We start from the raw sequence: 20,996 nt of genomic DNA, 5'->3' as shown, positions 1-20,996 counted from the left end.
CACCAGGGATAACCCTCTCCAACTTCTGCCACTGTGCGCTGCATCCTGCCTGGCTGAGCCCCAGCTGGGCTCCTCATGCCACCTGTGCTGGGCAAGGCTGTTCACCCTGCTGTGGGTGCTGTGCCCCACTTTGCTCCCCTCCAGATCCCTGCTGCATCCAGTCCCTTCCCCTGCATGGCGCAAGTGGGGAAAACGGAGAGCCCAAATAGCTTCCTCATCCCTAAAATACAGAGGCACGAGCCTGGGAGATGGGACACTGGGGGTAGTGCCAATTCCCTTCTGTGCCTGTGGCCCCTTCTCCAGATGCCAGAGCTGGGCAGAGCTAGACTCCAGGAGTCATGCCAGACTGTCATCTGGGGGTGTAACCAACCCTTCCCTCATCCCCAGCGCCTACTCACTTGGGCCCGAAGCACATGCAGAGGCTGGCCAGGTAGCCATTGGAGATGGAGAAGAAGATCATGAAGATGATGTACCAGGCGTCATGAGAGAACACCACAGGCAGGTAGTAACGGGGCTGCACGTTGCACAGCATGAAAAGAGGGACAAAGATGACACGGAGGACCACCATCACTGGCAGGAGGCAGCTGTCCTTCCCGGGCTGGGAGAAAAACACAGGTAGCTGAGCAGCTGAGGAGTGGGCATTCCCCATACCATGGCATGCCGGCAGGAGCTATACAGAGGCTGTCTCTACTGTGCCAGGGCTGCAAAGGAGCCACTGAGATGGAAAAGTTACTGAGAGACTTTCTCTGCTACAAGAAGTCTGAGCATCACCACCTGCTGTGGTAAGGAGGTCCTGCCTGGTCTGAAAGCCCTGTCCCAGACAACTTGGAGAGCAGCAGCACTAGGGCTAAAATACTGAGCTGGGTCTGTGGGTGACTGCTAAGCCCTTGCTGGCAATGGGCACACAGGCAGGAGAGCCTTGTGCACGCTCATGCAGTGAACCACCGTGCAGGACAAGGCTGGCTGAGGTAATCCCTTCTGGCACCTTAGTGCCTGCAAACTGGGCTTTAACCAGCTCTTCAGCCTCCTACACCATCCCCCAGCCAAGCGGGGCAAGATCCAGCAATCTGGAAAAGGGATTATGCTGAGGCTGTTTTGAAATGTGGTGGGAAATTCACGAACCAAGTTAGTCTCCTTGGATCCTACCAGAGTTCCTGGACAACTGAGACTGGGACAAATAAGAGACACCATCCCGCTGTGCTGTCCCTGCAGCTGGGACCAAGGCAGCCCCTGGCACGAGACAGGCTCACTGGTTGCAAGGCTCACTGGTCTGAGGTCAGGAGAGACCCTCCAGCTGCTTTGGAAGCTGCTGGGCTGGCGTGGCCACAGGACACTTCATGAGCACAGGAGGAAGCTGAGGTTAGGCCAGCTGCCATGCCTATGGGGCAAAATGGTGACAGCTGCCTCTCCTGTTTGAGGAGGAGAAAAGGAGCGAGCGGGGCCCCAACCGGGGAAATGAGGCCCAAGCCACATGCAGTCAGACTTTCCACACACTTGTTTTGGAAACATCTCCTGCTGGATCATCCCACCACAGAGGCTGCGGCCTGGACACCAGGCAAGGCGGCTCATGGCCAAGGCCAAGGGCAGCCAGCAGTGATGGCCAGGGGAGAAGCAGCTCCAGGCTGCAGGGAAGTCAGGCCTGGGCAGACCCTATGGCACATGGTCCTGAAGACCTTCTCTAAACAAACAGCCTGAACAATACGGGGGAAATGGTGCTTGGAGAGTGGGTGAAGGGGCAGGAAAAGACCCAGACAGGACAGCCCCCTTCCTCACCCAGCCTGGGGAGATGAAAGCAAGGGGATGTGGCAGGGGACAGCTCTGTGACCCATATGGCATGGCTCTGCCCTGCTCCCAGGACAAGGGTCTTTGAAGCAGCTGTGTCCTATGCTGAGGCCAGAGGTTTTATTTTGGGCTGCCCTGTCTTTCACCCTCTTCCCCGTCGCCGTCCTGTCTCGCTGTTTGCATAGCTGGAGTGAAGGTTTGTTTACAAAGAGGCTGAAATAGAGGAGGCAGCTTCATCCAAGCCATGCTGAAAGAGAGGTGGGAGGACAGAACAACACTGTGGTTGTCAGCTCTGACCCATAAATCTCTGCTTAGGACTTAAAGCGGGAGTCAGCTCTGCACCTCCTTCCTGCTCCAAGGCACAGGTGGCAGCCCCAGTGAGGGCCCTGGCTGAGGGACTTGGGGATGAAGACTGCCTGGGCATTTGCTCCCTGCCCCACACTTACCCACGTGAAGAGGGCAGTGAGACTCCGTCCCGTCCAGTCAAAGACATTAAAGAGAAGGAAGCAGGAGACAGGAATGAAGTAGAGACCTGCAGAAAGGGGAGAAGGGCAGTGATGAGCCCAGCATGCCCCAGCCCCTCATGCCAATTGCATAGAGACTGTCTTTCAGGTCTAGGTTCTCCCAGTTTCCCACTAAAGTCTGCAATGGTCTCGCAGCTAGGCTGGTGTCCGCATCCAAACCATCATGCACAGTGGTTTTCTCTTCCCTTCAGGCATACTGTATTGGGTTTGTGTGGCAAGGTTTTGGTAGCAGTGGAGCTACAAGGGCAACTTCTGTGAGAAGCTGCCAGAAACTTCCCCCATGTCTCACAGAGCCAATGCCAGCTGGCTCCAAAATGGACCCACTGCTGGCCAAGGCCAAGCCCATCAGTAACAGTGGTAGTGCCTGTGGGGTAACATACTTAAGAAGGGGAAAAAAACCTCAACATGTGCAATTGCAGCTTGAGAGAGAAGTGAGAATATGTGAGTGGAACAGCTCTGCAGACACCAAGGCCCGTGGAAAAGGAGGGGGAGAAGCCAGACATCAGAGCAGAAATTTCCGTGCAGCCCTTGGTGAAGACCACGGTGAGACAGGCTGTCCTCCTGCAGTCCATGGAGGTCCATAGTGGAGCAGATATCCACCTACAGCCTGTGGAAGACCCCATGCTGAAGCAGATTTGCTGGCAGGACTTGTGGCCCTGCAGGGGACCCACACTGGAGCGGTCTGTTCCTGAAGGACTGCACCCCATGGAAAGGACTCAAGCTGGAGCAGTTCATAAAGAACTGTGGCCCACGGGAAAGACTCACATTGGAGTTCATGAAGGACTGTCTCCCATGGGAGGGTCCCCACAGTGGAGCAGGGAAAGAGTGGGAGGTGTCCTTCCCCTGAGGAGGAAGCAGCAGCAGAGAAAATGTGTGGTGAACTGACCACAATCCTCATTCCCTGTTTCCCTGCACTGTTGCAGGGCAAAAGGCAAAGAAATTGTGAATATAGTTAAGCCTGGGAAGAAAGGAGGGATGGGTAGAAGGCATTTTAAGATTTAGGTTTTATTTTCATTATCCTGCTCTGATTTGATTGGTAATAAATTAAATTAATTTTCCCCAAGGTGAATCTGTTTTTCCTGTGACAGTAATCGGTGAGTGATCTCTCACTGTCCTTATTTTGACCCAGGAGCCTTTCGTCGTATTTTCTCTACCTGTCCAGCTGCGAAGGGGAGTGTTGGAGTGGCTTCGGTGGGCACCTGGCATCCAGCCAGGGTCACCCCACACACATACATGCTACTTCAAGCCCCACTTTCTTTTCTCCCATTTAGCTTGTTTCCAGCTTTCTCCTATCTCACCCCATCCCTGGCACACTTACCCCATGTGTTTCCCTTTCCGAGGACAGTGGACACCTTAGCTGTGATGGCAGGAAAGACGCCGATGGTGACAGTGAAGACGAAGCAGACAGACAGAGCCATGACCCAGAGCTGGGCAGATAAAAGAAAGATGCTGGTACCAAACACAGGGCAAGGGACCAGTGCTGGGCTGGTCTCCTATCCCCATGCTCTCCTACACCTTTGCCCATTCTGAAAAGAAGGGCAGGGCAAGGCTTGCTGGCAACACACAGACCTTCTTAAAAATAGCAACGACAGAGGGCTTCTCATCAGGGTTGTGGATAGGGATGACCTTTGAGTTATTCTGCTCCATCCCATTCTCATCTGCAGGGAGAGACACAAATAGCGCTTAGCAGACTGAGATCTAATTCAGTCCTTCTGTCTCATTCTTTCTTTCAGCTCTTCCTCTTTTTCCTTTCTCTTCCTCCTCTCAGCCCCTCACCTTTCTTAATCAGGTCTCTCTTGGTCTCCAGCTCTGCATTGTACACACGGTACTCTGTCTTGTCCTTCATGGAGTAGTATCGGAAGAAATCCTGGAGAGAGACAGCATGGAGGACTCATTCATGCATGCGGAAACAAGGCTGCCGGGGCTGCCAGCCTCTACAGGAGGTAGAGGCTGGTAGGAGCCACGGGTGGGGTACTAGCGGGCCACAGCTCTTGTGCTGGGATGTGCAAAGGTCCCATGTCCCCACATCCTTCCCCACCAGGACAACAGTCTCACCATGCGAGGCAGAATGATGTAGGAGAAGATTGCCAGCACGATCGCCACACAGGCCGTGGTGAAGTAACCGATGAAGCTCTCGGGTTGCTGGGCACCAACTGAAGGCACAGGAAGAGAGGGATGGGAGAAAAAGGAAAAAGATGATGAGGGCTGAGAAGAGCAAGGCCCTGCTGTCATCTCCCACGAAATCCTGCAGCATGACCTCAGCAAATCCTGTGACAGCAGTCCTCTGGGAAGGCCCTGTCACCTGCAGGGCAGGGATTACTCACTGGCAATACTGAAGATCATCGCCAAACCAGCAAAGGTGCCCGCCAAGCCCTGCCCACTCATGATGGGGGCTGTGTAGCTGGCAGGCAGGAGCCCTGCCAGTCCAAAGAGGCTGCCCTGGAGAATAGCGCCAAAGGCTGTGAAGGGAAACGATAAGCAGAAATGAGAAACCAATGGCAAGGATGGACCACATCTCTGTGGGGAGCCAAGGCCCCTGCCCTGTGAGGCAAGGCAAGCTCCCCTTCTCCTTGGCTCTCCCACATTGAGGTTCATGCTTTCCTCCCAGAGGGATCAACCCTAGCCATGGGGCTATGCCCCCTTCCTTCCCCCCTGCTCCACTCACAGTTGATGAAGACGATGCTGATCATGGTAAAGACAAAGAAGGGAAGAGGGTCCATGGGGACCTTCACCATGATTGCTGTGACTAAAAACACCAGCCCAATGGCCACCAGGCTGCCCGAGATGCGAATCTGCTGGGGAATCCTGCAAAAGAGGGTATCAGTCAGGAAAACCCACCCCTGCAAAAGCCTGTGAGGCTGAGACCAAGCTCTCCTGTAGGAATTGCAGCCAAACCTTACGACAGGAGATGGGTGTTTTGCCTTTGACCTGACTGAACAGGCTGCGGCTTGGCTCAGTGCTGGGGCAGGAGGATGGGCCAGGGCTGGGAAGCCCTATGGGGGCTGGCAGGGGTAAGGACAGGGCAAGGCTCACCGCTGGTGGATGAAGGAGTTGAGGCAGGTGAAGATGAGGAGGGGCACCATGGCGCAGAGAGTCATGAAGTTGTCAAACATGGACTCCAGGTAGGAGGGTTGGGAGGTCTGGTTCCTGACATGGCTCATCTCCTCCTGGTCCTTAAGGCGGCTGATGAAGTACTGCAAGGGAAGGAGCCTGGTGAGGCTGAGGTTCTGCGAGGCCTCCCCCTAGCACATGCAGACCACCCTTATCCTTCCTCCGGACCCACGCTCTATCCCTTCTGCCGCCTCAGTGCCACTTGTCCCACCCAGGTCACACATGCTTGTATTCCCTGCATGCCAACACAGAAGCTCTACGCTGTGCCTTGTTGACACACCTATACCATGGTCCTTCAACATGACAGGGGACAATTAGTATCATGGACAACAGAGGGAAGCCCTCACCTCCCTGGCGGTCATAAAGAAATTCCATGGCAGCAGTGTTCCCAGGCCGAGGATGAAGAAGATCAGCCAGACAGCCTTGTACCTGTGGAGGGGACAGAGCAGTTTGGAGGGAAATGCTAGGCAGGGTAGTGGACAGGCATCGCTTCTGACTGTCCCTAGCCCCACAGCGGGAGTCATCAGGAGGAGGAGGGAGGATGATATTTATTCCCCTGCCCCACAGCTCCTGCTAGCCTGGGCTGCTGGAGGAGATGTAGCACTGCAGAGGGGCTGTGGGAGGCCCTTCCCAACATGGTACAAAGGCAGAGGGAGGCTGGCTGCTCCTTAGCATGTGGCACCCAGATACACAGCAGACATCACCAGATGTGGGAGGGAGTCAGGCTCCCCAGGCATGTCCCTGCACAAGGGACTGTTTACAGGCTATTTGCTATGGAAAAGCTGAGAGAGAAGGGACAGCTTGGTAGCCCAGTGAGCATGCAGGAGTGGTCGTCCCCCCAGATGCTGGGTCTCCTTGTCCTCCCTCGCCTCCTAGTATCCTGGATGTGCCTCCACACCTTACATCAGAACCCGGCATTACCTATCTTGGGGCCCGTCCCTTGCTGTCATCTTGTGTGGCAAGAGTCAGCACAGGTCCCAGCAAGTCTTGTTGCTGCTCTCCGTCTGGAAAGCAAACAGAAGATTTTATGGGAGAGTGAGGGACACGAGCCAGGTAGGGGCAGTACTGGTTTTAACCCCAATCCATCTTGCCAGCTAAGTGCTCCACAGTACTGGGAGCCAAACACCAACCTAGCAAATGATGAGAGCACAGCACAGGAGTTTTGGAAACCTGTGGCTCAGAGTCCTTCAGCCAAGGGGCTGTGATACATAGCCTTAGTCTGCTGGCTGGGCACATCAAGCCTTCCCTCCAAAAGGAAACTGCTTTCCTGAGGTGCCCAGGCTGCTCATGCCGGCTGCTCACAGCAGGCTCTTAAAGGATTTGTGAGCCTGCAGCTCTGTGTCCCCAATCCTGGAGCTGTGAGTGAAACATGTGCGCAGTGGGCTGTGTCTGCCTGCCCCCCTCCCCCCCCGCCCTGCCCTCCTCACCTCCCTCCAACGCCTCGGGCTTGGCAGCACAAAAGACACATTTAATTCAGCAGCCTCTCCGTCCAGAACCACGCAAATCCCCCATTTCCATTCAATTCCACTTCCCTGGGGCTCTCACAGCCCTTTCCTGGGTCACCTTGAAAAGCCGAGGGCGTTCCTGGCACTGCTGTCCCCTCCCAGGCACCCACCACTCCTTTTTCCCATCACCATCACCACCTGCCGAGCCCCTGCACTGCTCAGGCATCACTCTCCCGGCAAACAACCCCAGAGATGCAGTCTCCGGAGCCCAGAGAAGGGACCTTCCCTCCCTAGACCCGCCTTTCCCAGGGCAAAGCAGGATTAACCGCCCTGGAGAAGCCGCAGGCCTGCCTTGTTCTTTTCCAGTCCGGGCGGCGCCGCATGGGGTGCTCCAGCACTTCTCCCAGGGCTTCACCTGCAGTGGGGCTGCCGGTGCTGTGTCCCCGGCCCTCCCGGGACATGCCCGCCGGCCGCCTGCTCTGCCGCCGCCTGCAGCATCCCTGCCTGCGCCCTGCCAGGTGGGGCGGAGGAGGAGGCAGGCAGCCAGCAGCATGCTGGGATCTGTAGTTCGTGCCAGCCCCTGCATGCGCTGAAGGCAGCGCAGCCCGTCCCCTGGCACAGGTGCCCGTGTGGTACCGGACACAGATCGCCTCCTCCCGCGGTGCGGTCCTGCAGGCTGGGGAGCCTGAGCTATGATGGAGCCAAAACATAGCCGGCAGGATGTGGAGAGGCATTTGGGAAGCCCCTTGGCTGCTTGGGAAAGCCAGAGCAGGACGACAGTACGCCTGCACAGGATTGAGAGCCCTGCCAACCCGACAGGTGCCACCCTGTTGATGTCAGAGCCATCTGCAGCACCACTCCCCTCCCTTCTCATGCAGACAGCTTGGGAGCATGACAGCTCCTGCCTTGCCCTTGTGAGCCATCCGGGCTTCCAGAGAAAACATCCCAAAATCCCCTCGCGGCAGCCTGCCAGTGCCTCTGGGGAAGAGACACCCCAAGCCCTAGCCCGGGATTAGCAGAGGAATCTGCAAGCAAAACTGCCACCACATCACACATGGAAACCCTACTGCTTGTCTCCAAGCAAACAGATCTCAACGCAAAAGAGGCAGGAGAACCCCAGCTCCCCCAGCTGGTTCCCAGCAAGCCCTCAACATGCTGCTCCTTGCCTGTACAAGCCCCTTGCCCCTCTTCCAGCCCCCACCAGGTCACATCAGTGTCCCAGGAAACAGGGACAGGGACTGACCCCACAGACATACCTGGGGAGAGAGGACAGAGACAGCGCAAGCCCCGTGTTCAGAGTATTTGAAGGCAGTGTGTTCCCCTGCTTCCACACTCCCCTGTTCTTAGAATGTCAGGTCCTGGCTCAAGTCACACGGGCTGGAGCCCTATGGGTCTAGTGGCATCCGTGGAAGAGGAGAAGAGGTATCAGGTACCACAGCTGGCACACAGCCCAAGTGTGTGGTACCACACACTGCCCAGGCGTCCAGGGAAGAGAGGAAGGGAAGAGTGCCATGGAGGAGACAGCAGGAGCTGGGGGCGTTGAGTAGGAGGGGGGCGGGGGGTACCGGAGTAGGACTCTGGAGGGTGCTGGGGCACAGCATTCCTGCATGCTGCTTTCCCACCGCCTCCTGGTTCCGCCTGGAGAGTGCCCACATCCCCATGTCAGGAGCCCAGCCTCCTTGGCAGGCGCTGCCCAGCTGCACTCTCTTGCCTGCTATGTTTGTTTTCTATCTCACTTTGCTAAGTGCCTCCTAATTTTTTCCACAAAGAGACAGTGCCTGCCAAAGGGTTCACGGGTCAGCAGTCATTACAGCAGGAAACGCTTCCAGCCGCTGGCTGTTACAAACAACCCTAAAACAGAAAAGGTCACATGAACCAACACCAGCAACAGGTGGCAGCCCTGCTCCCATGGGGGGGGAGCAGCCGTACCCTATGGGACATGGGAATAGATGCCAACTCTCCAGCCGGCACAGCACAGCTCTAACCACCTCCCAGAGGAGTCTGTTGGTGTTTAGCCGAACCACCAGCTTGGTGGCTGCACATCCTAGGGGACAGGAAAAAGGAGGAGCGATGTGGGGCCTTGGCATAAGGACATCCCTTTTGATCCTGGGCACAGAGCAATCTGTGTTATCCCCACAAAAGTGATGTGTAAGCGGAAGGAGCAAGATTACAAGGAGTGGCTTTAACAAATCACAGGCTAGCACCTCTGAGCAGGTACAAAAAAGAGATGGCACAATTTTAATTGCCAATTCATGCCACGTAAAGGCCGTGACAGATGCTAAGTGACACCTGTGGTATTGGGCCACACACAGTCCCACTGCCAGCCAAGCCCTGGGAGCTGACAGCAGGGCCAGCTGTCACCAAAATTGCCCAACCTCTGCGGAAAAACCCGCACTGCAGGACAGCCACACCTGCAAGGAGACATTTGTCAGCTGGCTTCAGACACTTCCCCATCTCTCCCTTTCCATGCAGTGCCTCTTCCCATGCTCCTGATGCCTTCACTGAAGGCAAGCACAGTGCATGCTTGGCTTCCCACTCCAGAGCAATTCCATGGTGCCATGTAGGCATGCTATGGGTTTATATCCAGAAACACCAGCTCTTTCAAGAAAAGCCCTTTACACAACACCAAGTGTAGCAGTGTCCTTGTTGTCCCTAGCCAAGAGGTTGCCAGCAGATTCAGTGGCAAGCACCTCATGTCCTCCTGACACCACTTGTATGGGGATCACTTTGCAGGCATAAAGTCAGTACTTCCTCCGAGTACGTCCAAGATGGGACAGGGCCAGTTGCCTCACCAACCTACACCCCATCCCCTACATCTGCCTGTCCACTGGGCACACCGGAGTCCTTCTAGCAGGAAGGGTGATCTGGAGGCCCATCAAGGTTTACCTGAAGGGACAGAACAACCCTGCACAAGGATGTAAATCACATGAAGCTCTGATACCCATTATGCAGCTGGAGGATGGGAAACACTCCAAGACTGCCCATTTCATGAGATTTCAAGTGTGTGCCTGAACTCTGACCACGCTGCCCACGGATCCTCCTACCTTGTGCCAGGGGTCCAGGGAACCAGCCTTCTGGGCAGCGTCCTGCCTGCCTCCACCTTCAGCCACCAGCTGTGAGGCACATGCTTGTATTTCACAAGAAGTATGAGTGTGTGCAGTTGTGCACCATTACCGCGGTGCTGAGATAAAGGCAAACCCTCCCAAAATAAGGGCAGGCAGGTACCGGGGGTCAAAGCAGAGGCTGATCTGGCTCAAAGGCTGGTCTCCATCAAAGGAAAAAGAAGATGCCAGGAAAAGGTAAAAGTGGCACACGCATATCCCTACTCCCCAACTGTTCCCCAGCCTCCAAGCTGCAAGGGACATGCTGTTCACATGCATTGCAGCCCATGGCAGGTTTCGCTTCTGTGAAATGCGACTTCCCCCTTTAACTTGGGAGCTTCTGAGAGGGGGCAGCAGCTCCCCTTGGACGCAGGGCCTCAGCCAAGGCTCCCTCACCCTCGACATCAAAGGGTGGATGAACATTGGAGTGGCGGCTTTACAGACCTGGATTGTATCCACCCAACAGCACATTTTCCAAACAGAAATTCTAGCTCACTTAGTCATTCAGGCATGGCTCCGCGCCTTCAGTCCTCCTTGTTGCTTTTCTCTAACCTTTCCCTAGCTCCCCTCGACTCTTCCAGAGATGCTGGTGCCAGGGCACACAGGGACTGTGCAGGGGTGAGACACCAATTTGAAGAGTGGCACAAGGCTTTCCTGCTTTCTTTCTGCTTTATCACTCACAAAGATGATTCGATTTGTGTTTTTACGCACACCAAGCCATCTGAAATAGCTCCAGGCCTTGCTGCGAGTGGCCAGCTCAGAGCACAGTCTTGTTTGTGGATTTGGGGCCTTTTCTCTCCCTCCCTCGTCTATCACTTGATATTTATCTATACTGAATTTCATCTGCCTACTGCCTGGTGTTGTAATTGTTGTCAGTACTCTTTCCTAGCTGGCATTTGTCCCCGTGAACCTGAGTAATCCAATCACCTCATCAAAGCCCTGACATCTCATTGCTCATTCCCTTTTTCAGGTCACAAGCGTGTTGAAAAAACATGGGACCAATGCAGAGATCTCCTTTTACTGCAAAAATTGACTGCTGACTCCTACACCGTCCTTCCTGTTTTCATACTAATTACAGAGCCATGTAAGGACCTCCTCTCTCGACCAGCAAGTTCCCTTAAAAACGGGGCTGAAAGCTGGCTGGCATTCTTTTTGGGAAGCAGCATGGGCACTATGAGCCCAGAGTCCCTATGAAGTGTTGCTCCAATCTTGGGGGCCCTTTGGCAGGAGCTTCTCTTGCCCACAGACCCTGCCCTGCACAGACACTCAGGACACACAGCAGATCCAGCAGTCAGCTTTTCTCTGAAGTTCCCCTCTAGCCCTTCTTAGAAACAAACGTCACAGTCACATCGTTCCCCCCCTCCCAGTCCCTGGGGGCTGGAGCAGTTGTGAATGACCAGAGGCCACACGTGATGGACAGCTGCTTCACCCTCCCTTTCCTTCAGGGGAACATTGCTTGGCCTGAGCCACTTGTTGCTGTTTCCCTTTGCTTTCTAACTTTTCCTCTGCAGATGCTCTGAGAAGCCCCTCAAAAGAAGGTGGAAGAAACTGCTAAGGCTCTTGTGGAGCGAACAGAGAGGCAAAAGCTTCAACTGGCTTTTCTGCTATGGAGTCTCTTCCTCCAATCCCCCATCCCTCAAATGGCCTGCAGCAGGTTTCCTACTCTTGGAGTGCTTTGTGAGCAGTTTACATCAGTGAGCTGATAGCACTTCCTATTATTCTACTCCTTTCTGCCTCTCAGGAAACAGCCTTGCGGTGCCATCTGCTCCCCTAGCACTGCCCCATGCCTGCATCCTGAGGAGGGGGCTTAGCAGGGGAGCAGGAAGGGGGTATTTCTGCTTTCTCCCTTGCCTTGCTGTTTACAGACAAACTCCTCTGCATTGCCAGAGCTTGGCCAATGAAAAACAAACCTCCTGCAAGGCACCCTGTGCCGCACCCTCACCCCACACAGTGAGGGTCCCTGGACAACATTTCTGACCTGCTTCACCTGGTTCTCTTCACTTCTCCACAGGCAAAAGGAGAGGCAGCTCTAGACCCCTTCTGCCTTCAGGCTTGCAGCACTACCAGCCACCACGCAAACACCTCACAGAGCAGAAGCTGCGGATACTGACCCCACTCCCAGCACCCGCTGTTATCTCGGCTGCCGGCTGGCGGGGGGGAGCATGAGCCCTGCGGTGTGTTTTGAACTGCACACACCAGCCGGCTGCAAAGTCCCTTATCTAGAGAGTTCAAGGAGCCCTGAGAGGCTCCCTGGGGGCCCTTGCCCCCAGCAGGTAAAGCGATCTGGCTGGGCAGCAAATTCCCTAGGGCCTGCTGAGACTCCAGTACTGTCCCGAAGGGCATCCCACCAGGGAAAGGGCAGTGGTGGGGCAGAGCCAGTCCTAAAACTACCCCAGGTGACGCAGCTGGAACTCTTCCAACCACTACTGAGCCCCATGAAGCCCTGGGTATCCACATCCCCAGCGGGGCTGCTGAGTGGGTTTCCAGCCTTGACATATCACTGGCGAAACACCATTGAGAGCAATGGTAGGCCCACAGTGAACCCACACACCTCTCTCCTCACCACATGGCGAGTGCCCAAGCCCAGGCAAACTTCGTACTTGGCCAGAGAAAACCCCTCCAGGCACCCACACAATCTCCCTGGAGCAGAGATGGGTTCTCCTGCCCAGTGTCCCATCAAACGCTTGCAGGGGGACATTGTAATGTAACAGCAAGAAGCTTACCAGAAGGGCAGGGTGATCCCAACCCCTTGCTCCTGGTCACTTCAGGCCACAGGACTACAGGGATGATGCATCCTTGGGAGAGGCAGGAAAAGCCCTGCAAGCTGCCTGTTCCAAGGCCGGTGGTTTGGAGGTACAGGAGGAGATACAGTGCCTGGGGCAGGAAGCAGGGGGGGCAGGAGCTAAGGGAGGGACATCATTTCTGAGCAGGCGTCAGAGGAGAAGAGATAAGTTGATCTCAGGAGACTGTTTGCAGAGTCAGGATTCACAGGGGGGGCTCTTCTGAGAAGCTGTTTTCCTTGATGGCACCCACTCAGGCCACTCTTCCCAGGGAAGAAGACTGTCCCCTCCAAGCCACAACCCTGAGCTGCTTCTTGGGAGGCATATTTTTCTAGGGCTAGGTTCAGACTCAGTTTGTTGGAAATTTAGAAAAACGAAAACCCTTTCTCCCAAGGGCAGAGGGAGGGATTTGCTCAGGGATTTGCTCAGGCCAGTGCAGCTGCAAAACCTCCAAACCCAGACATAAACTACCTCCAGGACCTGGACAGTGCTTCCAGACAGCTTTCAGCACCTCCAGGAGCTGCAGGGAGATGGGGAGGGGCAGAGGGTGATGCACTACGGGCATGCACAGAAGCTCACACCAAGCTCTCAACACCTGGCCATGGCTTCCCATGGGACCACCATGGACTTGGGGAGAGCCCAGGGATGCCTCACTCCAGACCTTCATGCTCTCCTGGCATCCTCTGCAGCAGGCAGAGCCTCACAGCCCATGTCCACAGGACTGGTCCAAGCCCCCCAGGGGTCCAGTGGCCAGTGGAGGTGCTGCCCAGGGGCCACAGGGAGGTGAGTGCTGCAGAAAGGGGTGCTCCCCTGGGATTGACCTGGGGGCTGCAGTGGGAAGGACAATGGCAGGAAGCTATGTTTCCGCTTCCAAATGGAGAAAACCTTACAGGACCCCTGTGGAGAACAACTGGACAGCTTTAATTTAAAAATCAGCTGGGAGCACAAGGAGCAGCCAGAGGCAGCCCCAAGTTGGGAGCGGGTCCTCCTTGCATGGAGGAACCTGGGGCTTGATGCATGGTGGCACAGGCCCACCAAATGCCAGGACAGCCACGCACAGAAGATAAAAGCAATCCCAATCACGCCACAGCAGAAGGCGCAGTTCTGGCTCCTGCCTGCCTGCCTGCAGCCTGCCTCTCCAACAGGCAGGTGACACTCCTTATTTTTACCCAGTCAGGTGGGAAGAGGGATGCTCTCTGACGGGCTGGGGCAGAGTTCAGGTAAGACCCCCAGGGGCATGGCTGTCTGATGCACCTCTTTTGCTTTAGTACTTTCCCCCAGTCAATTCAGGCTTGCTCAAGAGGAGTCCCCGCCTATGTCTGTACAGATGGTATCTCAGTCGGCCACACCTTGGGCAGCAGCTAAAGCACGTCAGAGGGATGAGCTGAGCCTACAGGACCATGTCCCCATTTCCCCCTCATGTCTGCAGCTGAGAGGAGTGAAGGTGAGACACCTAAAGAGAAAGCACACAACAAAACAGGATGAGAGCAAAACAGCTCATAGCCAGACAAGCCTGAAGATAAGGACTCGGTGAATGCATGTGAAAAAACCCCAGCAGATAGAGTCCCATGGCCAGGGAATGAAAGAGAAGTAATATATGTTTCTCCATACTCTGCCTTCTCCTGGGCTTGGGAGGGAAGGGCTTTATCTATCAGCAACACATGACTACCCCAAGGTCACTGCTTGGGGAGCAGTACTGGAGGGGGAGAGCAGGACTGCAGGAGGACACCTGCCACTGGTGGCCACTAGGGTGCTGGGATGTAGAGTGAAGATGATTCCTCCATCATTGCTTTGTGTTCTTGGCCCCAGGACTGACCTCAGAGCTGGCAGACCCAGGAAGGAGTCACGCCAGGAACGACATAAGGGAGCTGAGCATGAAGAAACCTGCAGTTGAGGGTCTGAAGGAGAAGGAGAGGGACAGCTTACATTCCAGCCAGGAGATCCTCAAAATAGTCCTGCAGTGAGAGGCAAGACAGGAGGGGCTGTGAAATTATTGGCAAGTTCAAAAGTCCCTGTAAATTCTTCCCCAAACTATGCATGGAGGCCCTCCATGCAGAGTCCTTGACAGAGGAGGCTTAGAGGGCTCAGCTTAACCACTCTCCAACCCCAAATGCCACTCTTTTCCTCAGGAGAATCTGAGCCCAGCACTCACTCACTCACTCATCCCCAAACAGTGATGCTTTCTGGAAGGGCAGGAAAAGCTGGCTGCCAACCAGCAGTAAGAGTACCTGCTTGTAGCATCCCCCTGCCTGCTGCCACCCAGCCACCTCCTGCACCTCACAGCATCTTCACCTCCCAGGAGAGAGGCTGTCCTTCCAGCTCCAGCTCCTTCCTATATGGAGCCAGATGCAAAGGTACGGAGCTGCCAGATGGCAGGACCCTCAGCAGGCAAGAGCTACCCAAACCCAGTGGGAGCTGCTGAACTGCTGACCCCCAAGGGGGTGAGAGAGCATCCCTAGGGCTGGATGGAGTGAGCCTTGTCCCTGCACCCAGACAACCCAGCAGAGGAGGTCTACAGCAGGCTGCCAGCCCTGCTGGGGGACTGGCTCAAGGGCAGAGGTCGTTTTGCCCCCCCCAGCTGGTCCAGGCTGCACAGCTGCTTCCAATTTAGTGGACGGCAGAAGAGTGAAAACAGAGCCAGAACAACACAATCTTCCCCTGGTGTCACCACCTCCCCAGCTCCCACAATTTGGAGGGGCAATTCCTCCCAGCTGAGCAGCAGCCCCTGGGCAGAAGCTGGGACAGGCACACTGGGACCAACCACCACCAGCCTGCGGCAAGTCAAGGTTGTCTCCATCCTCTGCACGTCAGCTGTGCCTGGTGGCCAGGACAGAAATACATGGGCTATTTTGGGTCTCCGGAAACCAAAGTGGCCTTTCGCCTGTAGGCCAGCTCAGAACAGGGGCCCTGGCTGACCACTGCTTTTGCCATGAAATGTCTGCAGCCCTACTGAGAAAGGGGATGGTGAGCACAGAAGCAGGTTTTGGGACCCATCACCGTCCGATGTGGTCTCTCTGCCAGCCGCCTGTCCTGCCAAGATCCTGCTCACTGCCTGGACAGCCACAGCATCTCGCAAACTCCAAACAGACTTCAGCTGCTAAATGCAGCTATTTCACAATGGATACAATGGCTCTGCTCCAGGAAACAGGAGTGTCTGTCACCCCCACACCTCAAAAACCCTCTTTATCCCAGCCAGGGGGCACCCCACAATCCCCAGAAACAAATGGAGGCAGAAGGGATGGATGCCCCATCTGGGTTTGCTTGTGCCACATGCCCAATTCCAGTCACTTCCAAAGCTACAGCCATCTCCTAACAGTGGGGTAAAGCTGTCCCTAGAAGTCCCAGGAGTTGGAGGGACTTGAGGAGCCACACACACTTGTATGTTTCCCAGCTGATTTTAAATTGGGCTAAGGGGAAGCTGCTGCCTGCTGAGAGCTGGGTTTGCCATATCCCTGCTCTGTGCGGACACAGAAGAGCTGTGTGGGTAGCACACTGTCTGTGGTCCAAGGAGTGGAAAGCCAAGGAGGCAGCATGCCGTCAGTGGCATAGATCAAGCAAAGGACTTGGAGTAAACACCCAGGGCGTAAGCACCATCTCTGGCACCCTCTTCCCTTCTCCCTGAATAACTCAGCTTTCCCAAACAGCCTGGCAGAACTAAAGTCTCACATGTGGAGTCAAAGCAAGACTCGAGGCGGACACTTCCTTTGGAGCAAATAAGTCAGAACCTAAACCTCCCACTCTTGGCATTGGCCTTGGCTAAACCGTGGCAAACAGGAAAATCTTTATGTGAGTAGGATCAGGCAGAGAGAGCAAACAGGAGGTGGGGAGCTCACCGCTGTGTCTGCCCAAATCCCGTCAAAACAGAGTCTCCCACACAACCAACAATTATGAGCTCAACCACAAGTCAGGAAAGAGCAAGTCACATCCCCCCCAAATCCCAGCCTGTGCTGCTACATCTGCGCAACCAGCCACCACCCAGTGTGCCCCAGCTATGATATCCCAGCCTGCCTGGGACTGTGACCATCCTCAGGGATGCCTCAGGGAAGCACAGAGAACTCTGAATGAGAGCCACCGAGTGCTCTGCTCATGTGGAAATAGCGCTTTGCAGCCACTGACATTGGCTAGCAGACTCCACCAGCCTCCCAGCCTCTCCCAGGGTAGTGTGGGGAGCAGAGGAGATGAGGGCAGCTCTAGATACCCTGCTGGGAGACTTGAGTTTACCGTACCCCTGTTGAGATGGGCTGGCCATCCAGCAAGATGTCCTGTCAGGGCTTACCTGTGTGTCTTACCACACTGGGATGCTGATGCACTCCCACAGTGATGCTGGGCAACAGGGAGCCCAGAGGCTGAGCCCTGCTGAAGCAATCCCTTCTGATACATTGCATCCCCCTAACAGCCACAAGGAAGAAAGGGAGGGACAGCTGGTAGCAGAAAATCTGCGTTTGTATATCAATGGCCAGGCTATTTACTGATGTTGGGTTTTGTCTCAGGTTGAAGGCTCCACTTTTGGAGCAAGCCCAGCTGCAGAAGCCAGGCAGGGGGAGTGTGGTGCTTTTCAGCCGCTCTCTCACCGCCCTCCCCGCAAGGCATGGATTCTGCCTTGCATCACCTGGGCACCCCACACCCGCTGCCTCCAGGAATGCACTGGCAGATCAATGTCCTGATGTGGTTCACCACGCAGACACACCAGCCTTGTGTTGCCATGAGTAGTGGGTGTGAAGACGGGAAGGAGAAGCTGAAGGGTAGGGTGGATCACTTCATAATAGCTTCATTGTGCTGCCGTTGGTCTGCCTCCTCCTGTGGTTAATGGATAACGTTCCCACTCTCTTCAGACCGCCACGGAGACCCACCCAACCCTGCCATCCTGAGCCACAGCCCAACACCTACAAACCCTGATGGGCTGAAAGCACCACATGTCCTGCGTGCATCCTGCAGCAGTGGGCTCCCTGTGGGGCAGAGATCCAGTCCATCAGGGAGCTGAGGGTACAGCACTTTGGGAGGATAAAAAATGGAATTGCCTCCAGTTTGGTCCTGAGACCAGGCAAAGACAAGGCCTACTGCAGGCAGAGCAGGCAAGGCAGATAAGGCTGGCATCTCCTTCAACCCTGAGCCTTGACCAGGACTCAGAAGTGAGACATGCCACCAGTCCCTCCTACCTCCCTGAACTGTTCTCCAGGGGTTATCCCCAAGCCTAGAACAGGGGAGCTCCTCTCATGAGGGTTTCCCAAGACCATGAGCAAACCTGTAGCAAAACTCCAAAGCCCTCACTGTCTTGAGCCAGGTGAGCTAGGCCTCAGCTGCAGGTATAAATTTTCTCCCTGTCCCTGCATGGTATCAGTGGGTGGCTGTGCTAGGCATGATGAACCAGGCAGGAGTGAGAACCATGTTGGGAGCCGCAGCTTGGGCAGCAGAGGGAGAAGCCAAGCAGGGTGGCCCAGGCAGGATGCCTCTCTTCCCAGCAGCCTTGCAAGAGACTGGTGCCATTTCAGTGTCAGTCTGGGGGTGCAGGTACACATTCAGGTTGATGGCTCGCACTCATCACAGCAAGGCTGATGACACAGCCCTGCTGCCGTGACTGAGCCTCAGTATGTGGCAGAAGCAGGCTGCTCACTGGGCAGGAGGTTGATTGTGTGTCCCTCTGGTCCTGCCGCTCCACTCCACCCAGCCACATCACTCCCTGCTCTTCACCTCCAGCCCCTGCCTGCCTCCTCCCTCTGCAGCTTCCTGGTCTGCTCGCTCCATGAATTTCCAGCTGGAAATTTCACAGTGAGGTGCCTTCCTATCAGACAAGTCCTAAATGAACTGAACTAAAGCAAATCTCACTGGCAGTCGTGTGGTGGGAAGAAGGCAAGAAGGCTCTGCGGAAATCTGCCTGATTTCCTGTTGACTTCTTCTGCATGAGCCAGCAGGCAGGCAAAAGGTCTCTGCTCCCCTTTGGCCTCAAGGAAAGCCAGTCTCCTGAAGATGAAGCCTCACCATGCTTACCCACGTCTTAACCAAGAGACTGAAAAAGAACCTTGAGCACTGCACCCAGAATGCCAGGCTCACCAATTTGTGTCACAGTCGGCGCATGACAGCTACATATACCCAGAGATCTGAGCCTCCCCTTTCTTGGGGATCAGTGAGACCCGGGAAAGCCTGCTCCAAGCCAGAGCAGGACCAAAAGGTCAAAACAGTGATGTTCTTCACACCACCACCATCACCAATGAAGTTATAAAGGACTATTGGTGTTATTCCTACACAACAGATTCCCTTGTCTCATGGGAGCAACAACCCTTCAACATATTCCTCATGCAGTATCACAGCTCCGCTCCCATATGGGGACCCCAGAGCCCATCTACAGCCTCCAAACCAGGTCTGCAGAATCTAGAGTGGAAGATGGGGTGCAGTACTGTGCTGCAGCCTCAGCTGGGGCACCGTAGTCCCTCCAGACCACACATCCTGATGTAACCAAACCCACCCAGGGCCTGCCCCTCTGCACACTTCTTTCCCCATCCTATATCTTGCATACTGTTAACCTAAGAAACAATTAGTCTGTATCACACTGCTTAATCAAATCCTAATAGCTGTGTGGCTGGTAAAAGTCTGACTCCTGCCCACCTGCAAATGTGTGTCGCTCACTCTGCATAGTGCTTTGTGCCTCAGCTTGCTGGCAGCTGAGTACGAGTTAGCAGGGAGATGTGACTCCAAGAGCTGGCAGTCCTGCAGCCCCAACAGTGCAGTGCTGGGCTGGCAGATGCCTCAGGACATAGGTTGGTGCTGGGGAGGCTCAGGAAGGTGCAGGCAAGTAAGCAAGGTTTACACCATGGAGTCAGTATGGAGCTGGCAAGGACCACAGGCAAATAGCACTCTGCTGATGAGAGCAGGGGTTGCAGCTTCTTTAACACTTGCCAAAGGCCTGGATGTTACATTGAACAAAACCAACTAAGATCTGCCTGTGTTCCAGAGAAAGCACCAGAAGCTGTTTGCTGGCTTCCTAAAGCTGGTGCCTTCCCATCTGGACAGGGCACGCAGGTGGTCCTGGGCTTCCTCTGTCCCAGTGAGCTGGTCCCCAAGCCCTGTCTCTGCAAGGGGAGCTGGGAATTAAGCCAGGCAGAGTGAGGAAGGTGTAGCACGGGAGTGGGTGAACGGGTGCCTTGTCCTCCGCACCCTGGCTTACCCCCAGACCACAGCAAGGAAAGAGACAGGTCATGCCAGGGCAAGAACAAAGCCCATGGCTCATCTTCAAAGAGGAAGAGGCTCAATAATACCTCCCAGCCCAAGATAATGAGAGGAGGGATGCCACACTGGAGAATTGATGGCAGTAGTTAATTACACAGCTTGGTGAGGAATGGAGAAAAGGAACTGCAGGATGGAGGTGCCATACTGCCCTATGTGCTGGCACTACATTTGCTGATTCAAGCTGAAGTGAATTTCTTCAGCCTCTTCACTCCAGGTACCTGGCATAGTGTAGGCTCCCACCTCTTGTCTGCACTAGCTGCAGAAGGAACAGCCACGCAGCAAACCATCCTCTGAGGCCAATGCTACAGCGCTCAGTGCTGAACAGAAAGTGCCTTTGCTCTGTGGAGACCTTTTTGGTGAGCCAAGAGCAAGCCTATCTGTCTTTTCCAGCAAAAGGCAATGGCTGGAGCAGGAGTGCTTTGGAGGGCACACTGGACTGACACTATCAATGACCCATGAGCTGCACTCAGACAACCAGTGTACCCAAGAGAAAAGCATCCCTGCATAGTCACATCCTGAGATAGCTTTGTAGCGAAGGCAGGCTTGAAGGAGCCTGAGGCTGTCCAGTCAGGGCTGGCGAAAGGAAACAATGCCACCAAGCTGGGATGAGGTGCAGAAGGGGAGTGGGATTTCCCGTGTCGGCATTCACAGAAGTCCCTCAATTGTGTCTGCTCACAACAGGCAACTGAGGGGCCGGTTGGCTGCTTCCTGCTTTGGAGCAGCCGGGAAGCACATCCAGCTGTGGCCAACAGCTGCACAAATTCCTCCTGCAGCCCCTAGCCTTGGGGATCAAGGATACAGTCTTACTTGTCTGCAATCCCACAGCTCTAGGGCTTGGCCGCTGTTGCCTTCCCACACAGCCCACAGTTCCACAGCCCATTCCCAAGAGGCAGATGGGAATGCAGTGAGTATAGGCACGGATGGCGTTAGTTTGCCAGTATTAGCACCTAGCACGGGTGTGAGGCTCAGATTTAACTATGGGGTGGGGAGGACAGCACAAAAGGGCTCTACAGGAGTTCTTGGCACTCCTGC

The 20,996-nt window shown here is 55.1% G+C and overlaps 1 protein-coding gene across 11 annotated transcripts in view; it reads right to left on the bottom strand.

The window, feature by feature from the left end:
* Window positions 1-20,996, bottom strand: part of SLC29A1 (solute carrier family 29 member 1 (Augustine blood group)) — a 34,013-nt gene that overhangs the window by 1,191 nt on the left and 11,826 nt on the right. For 6 of the 11 annotated variants that reach the window (XM_017806633.1, XM_017806636.1, XM_017806631.1 and 3 more), the window contains 11 exons: window positions 6,339-6,421; window positions 5,765-5,846; window positions 5,340-5,500; window positions 4,972-5,111; window positions 4,631-4,765; window positions 4,362-4,459; window positions 4,083-4,173; window positions 3,876-3,964; window positions 3,625-3,733; window positions 2,229-2,314; window positions 399-598 (listed from right to left, as the gene is read on the bottom strand). In XM_017806633.1, the coding sequence (XP_017662122.1) occupies window positions 399-598; window positions 2,229-2,314; window positions 3,625-3,733; window positions 3,876-3,964; window positions 4,083-4,173; window positions 4,362-4,459; window positions 4,631-4,765; window positions 4,972-5,111; window positions 5,340-5,500; window positions 5,765-5,846; window positions 6,339-6,367 (1,220 nt within the window). In that variant the 5' untranslated portion in view covers window positions 6,368-6,421. Of the gene's footprint in view, window positions 1-398; window positions 599-2,228; window positions 2,315-3,624; window positions 3,734-3,875; window positions 3,965-4,082; window positions 4,174-4,361; window positions 4,460-4,630; window positions 4,766-4,971; window positions 5,112-5,339; window positions 5,501-5,764; window positions 5,847-6,338; window positions 6,422-7,213; window positions 7,322-8,118; window positions 8,239-11,941; window positions 11,963-12,686; window positions 12,833-20,996 lie in introns of those variants that run through there. The other 5 variants (XM_017806628.1, XM_017806638.1, XM_017806634.1 and 2 more) reach the window with 5 other exon arrangements.

Source organism: Lepidothrix coronata, unplaced genomic scaffold, assembly GCF_001604755.1.
Source record: "Lepidothrix coronata isolate B3197 unplaced genomic scaffold, Lepidothrix_coronata-1.0 Scaffold16, whole genome shotgun sequence".
Lineage (NCBI taxonomy): Eukaryota > Metazoa > Chordata > Aves > Passeriformes > Pipridae > Lepidothrix > Lepidothrix coronata.
The sequence above is the reverse complement of the archived record's forward strand: the minus strand, read 5'-3'. Positions and strand labels throughout refer to the sequence as shown.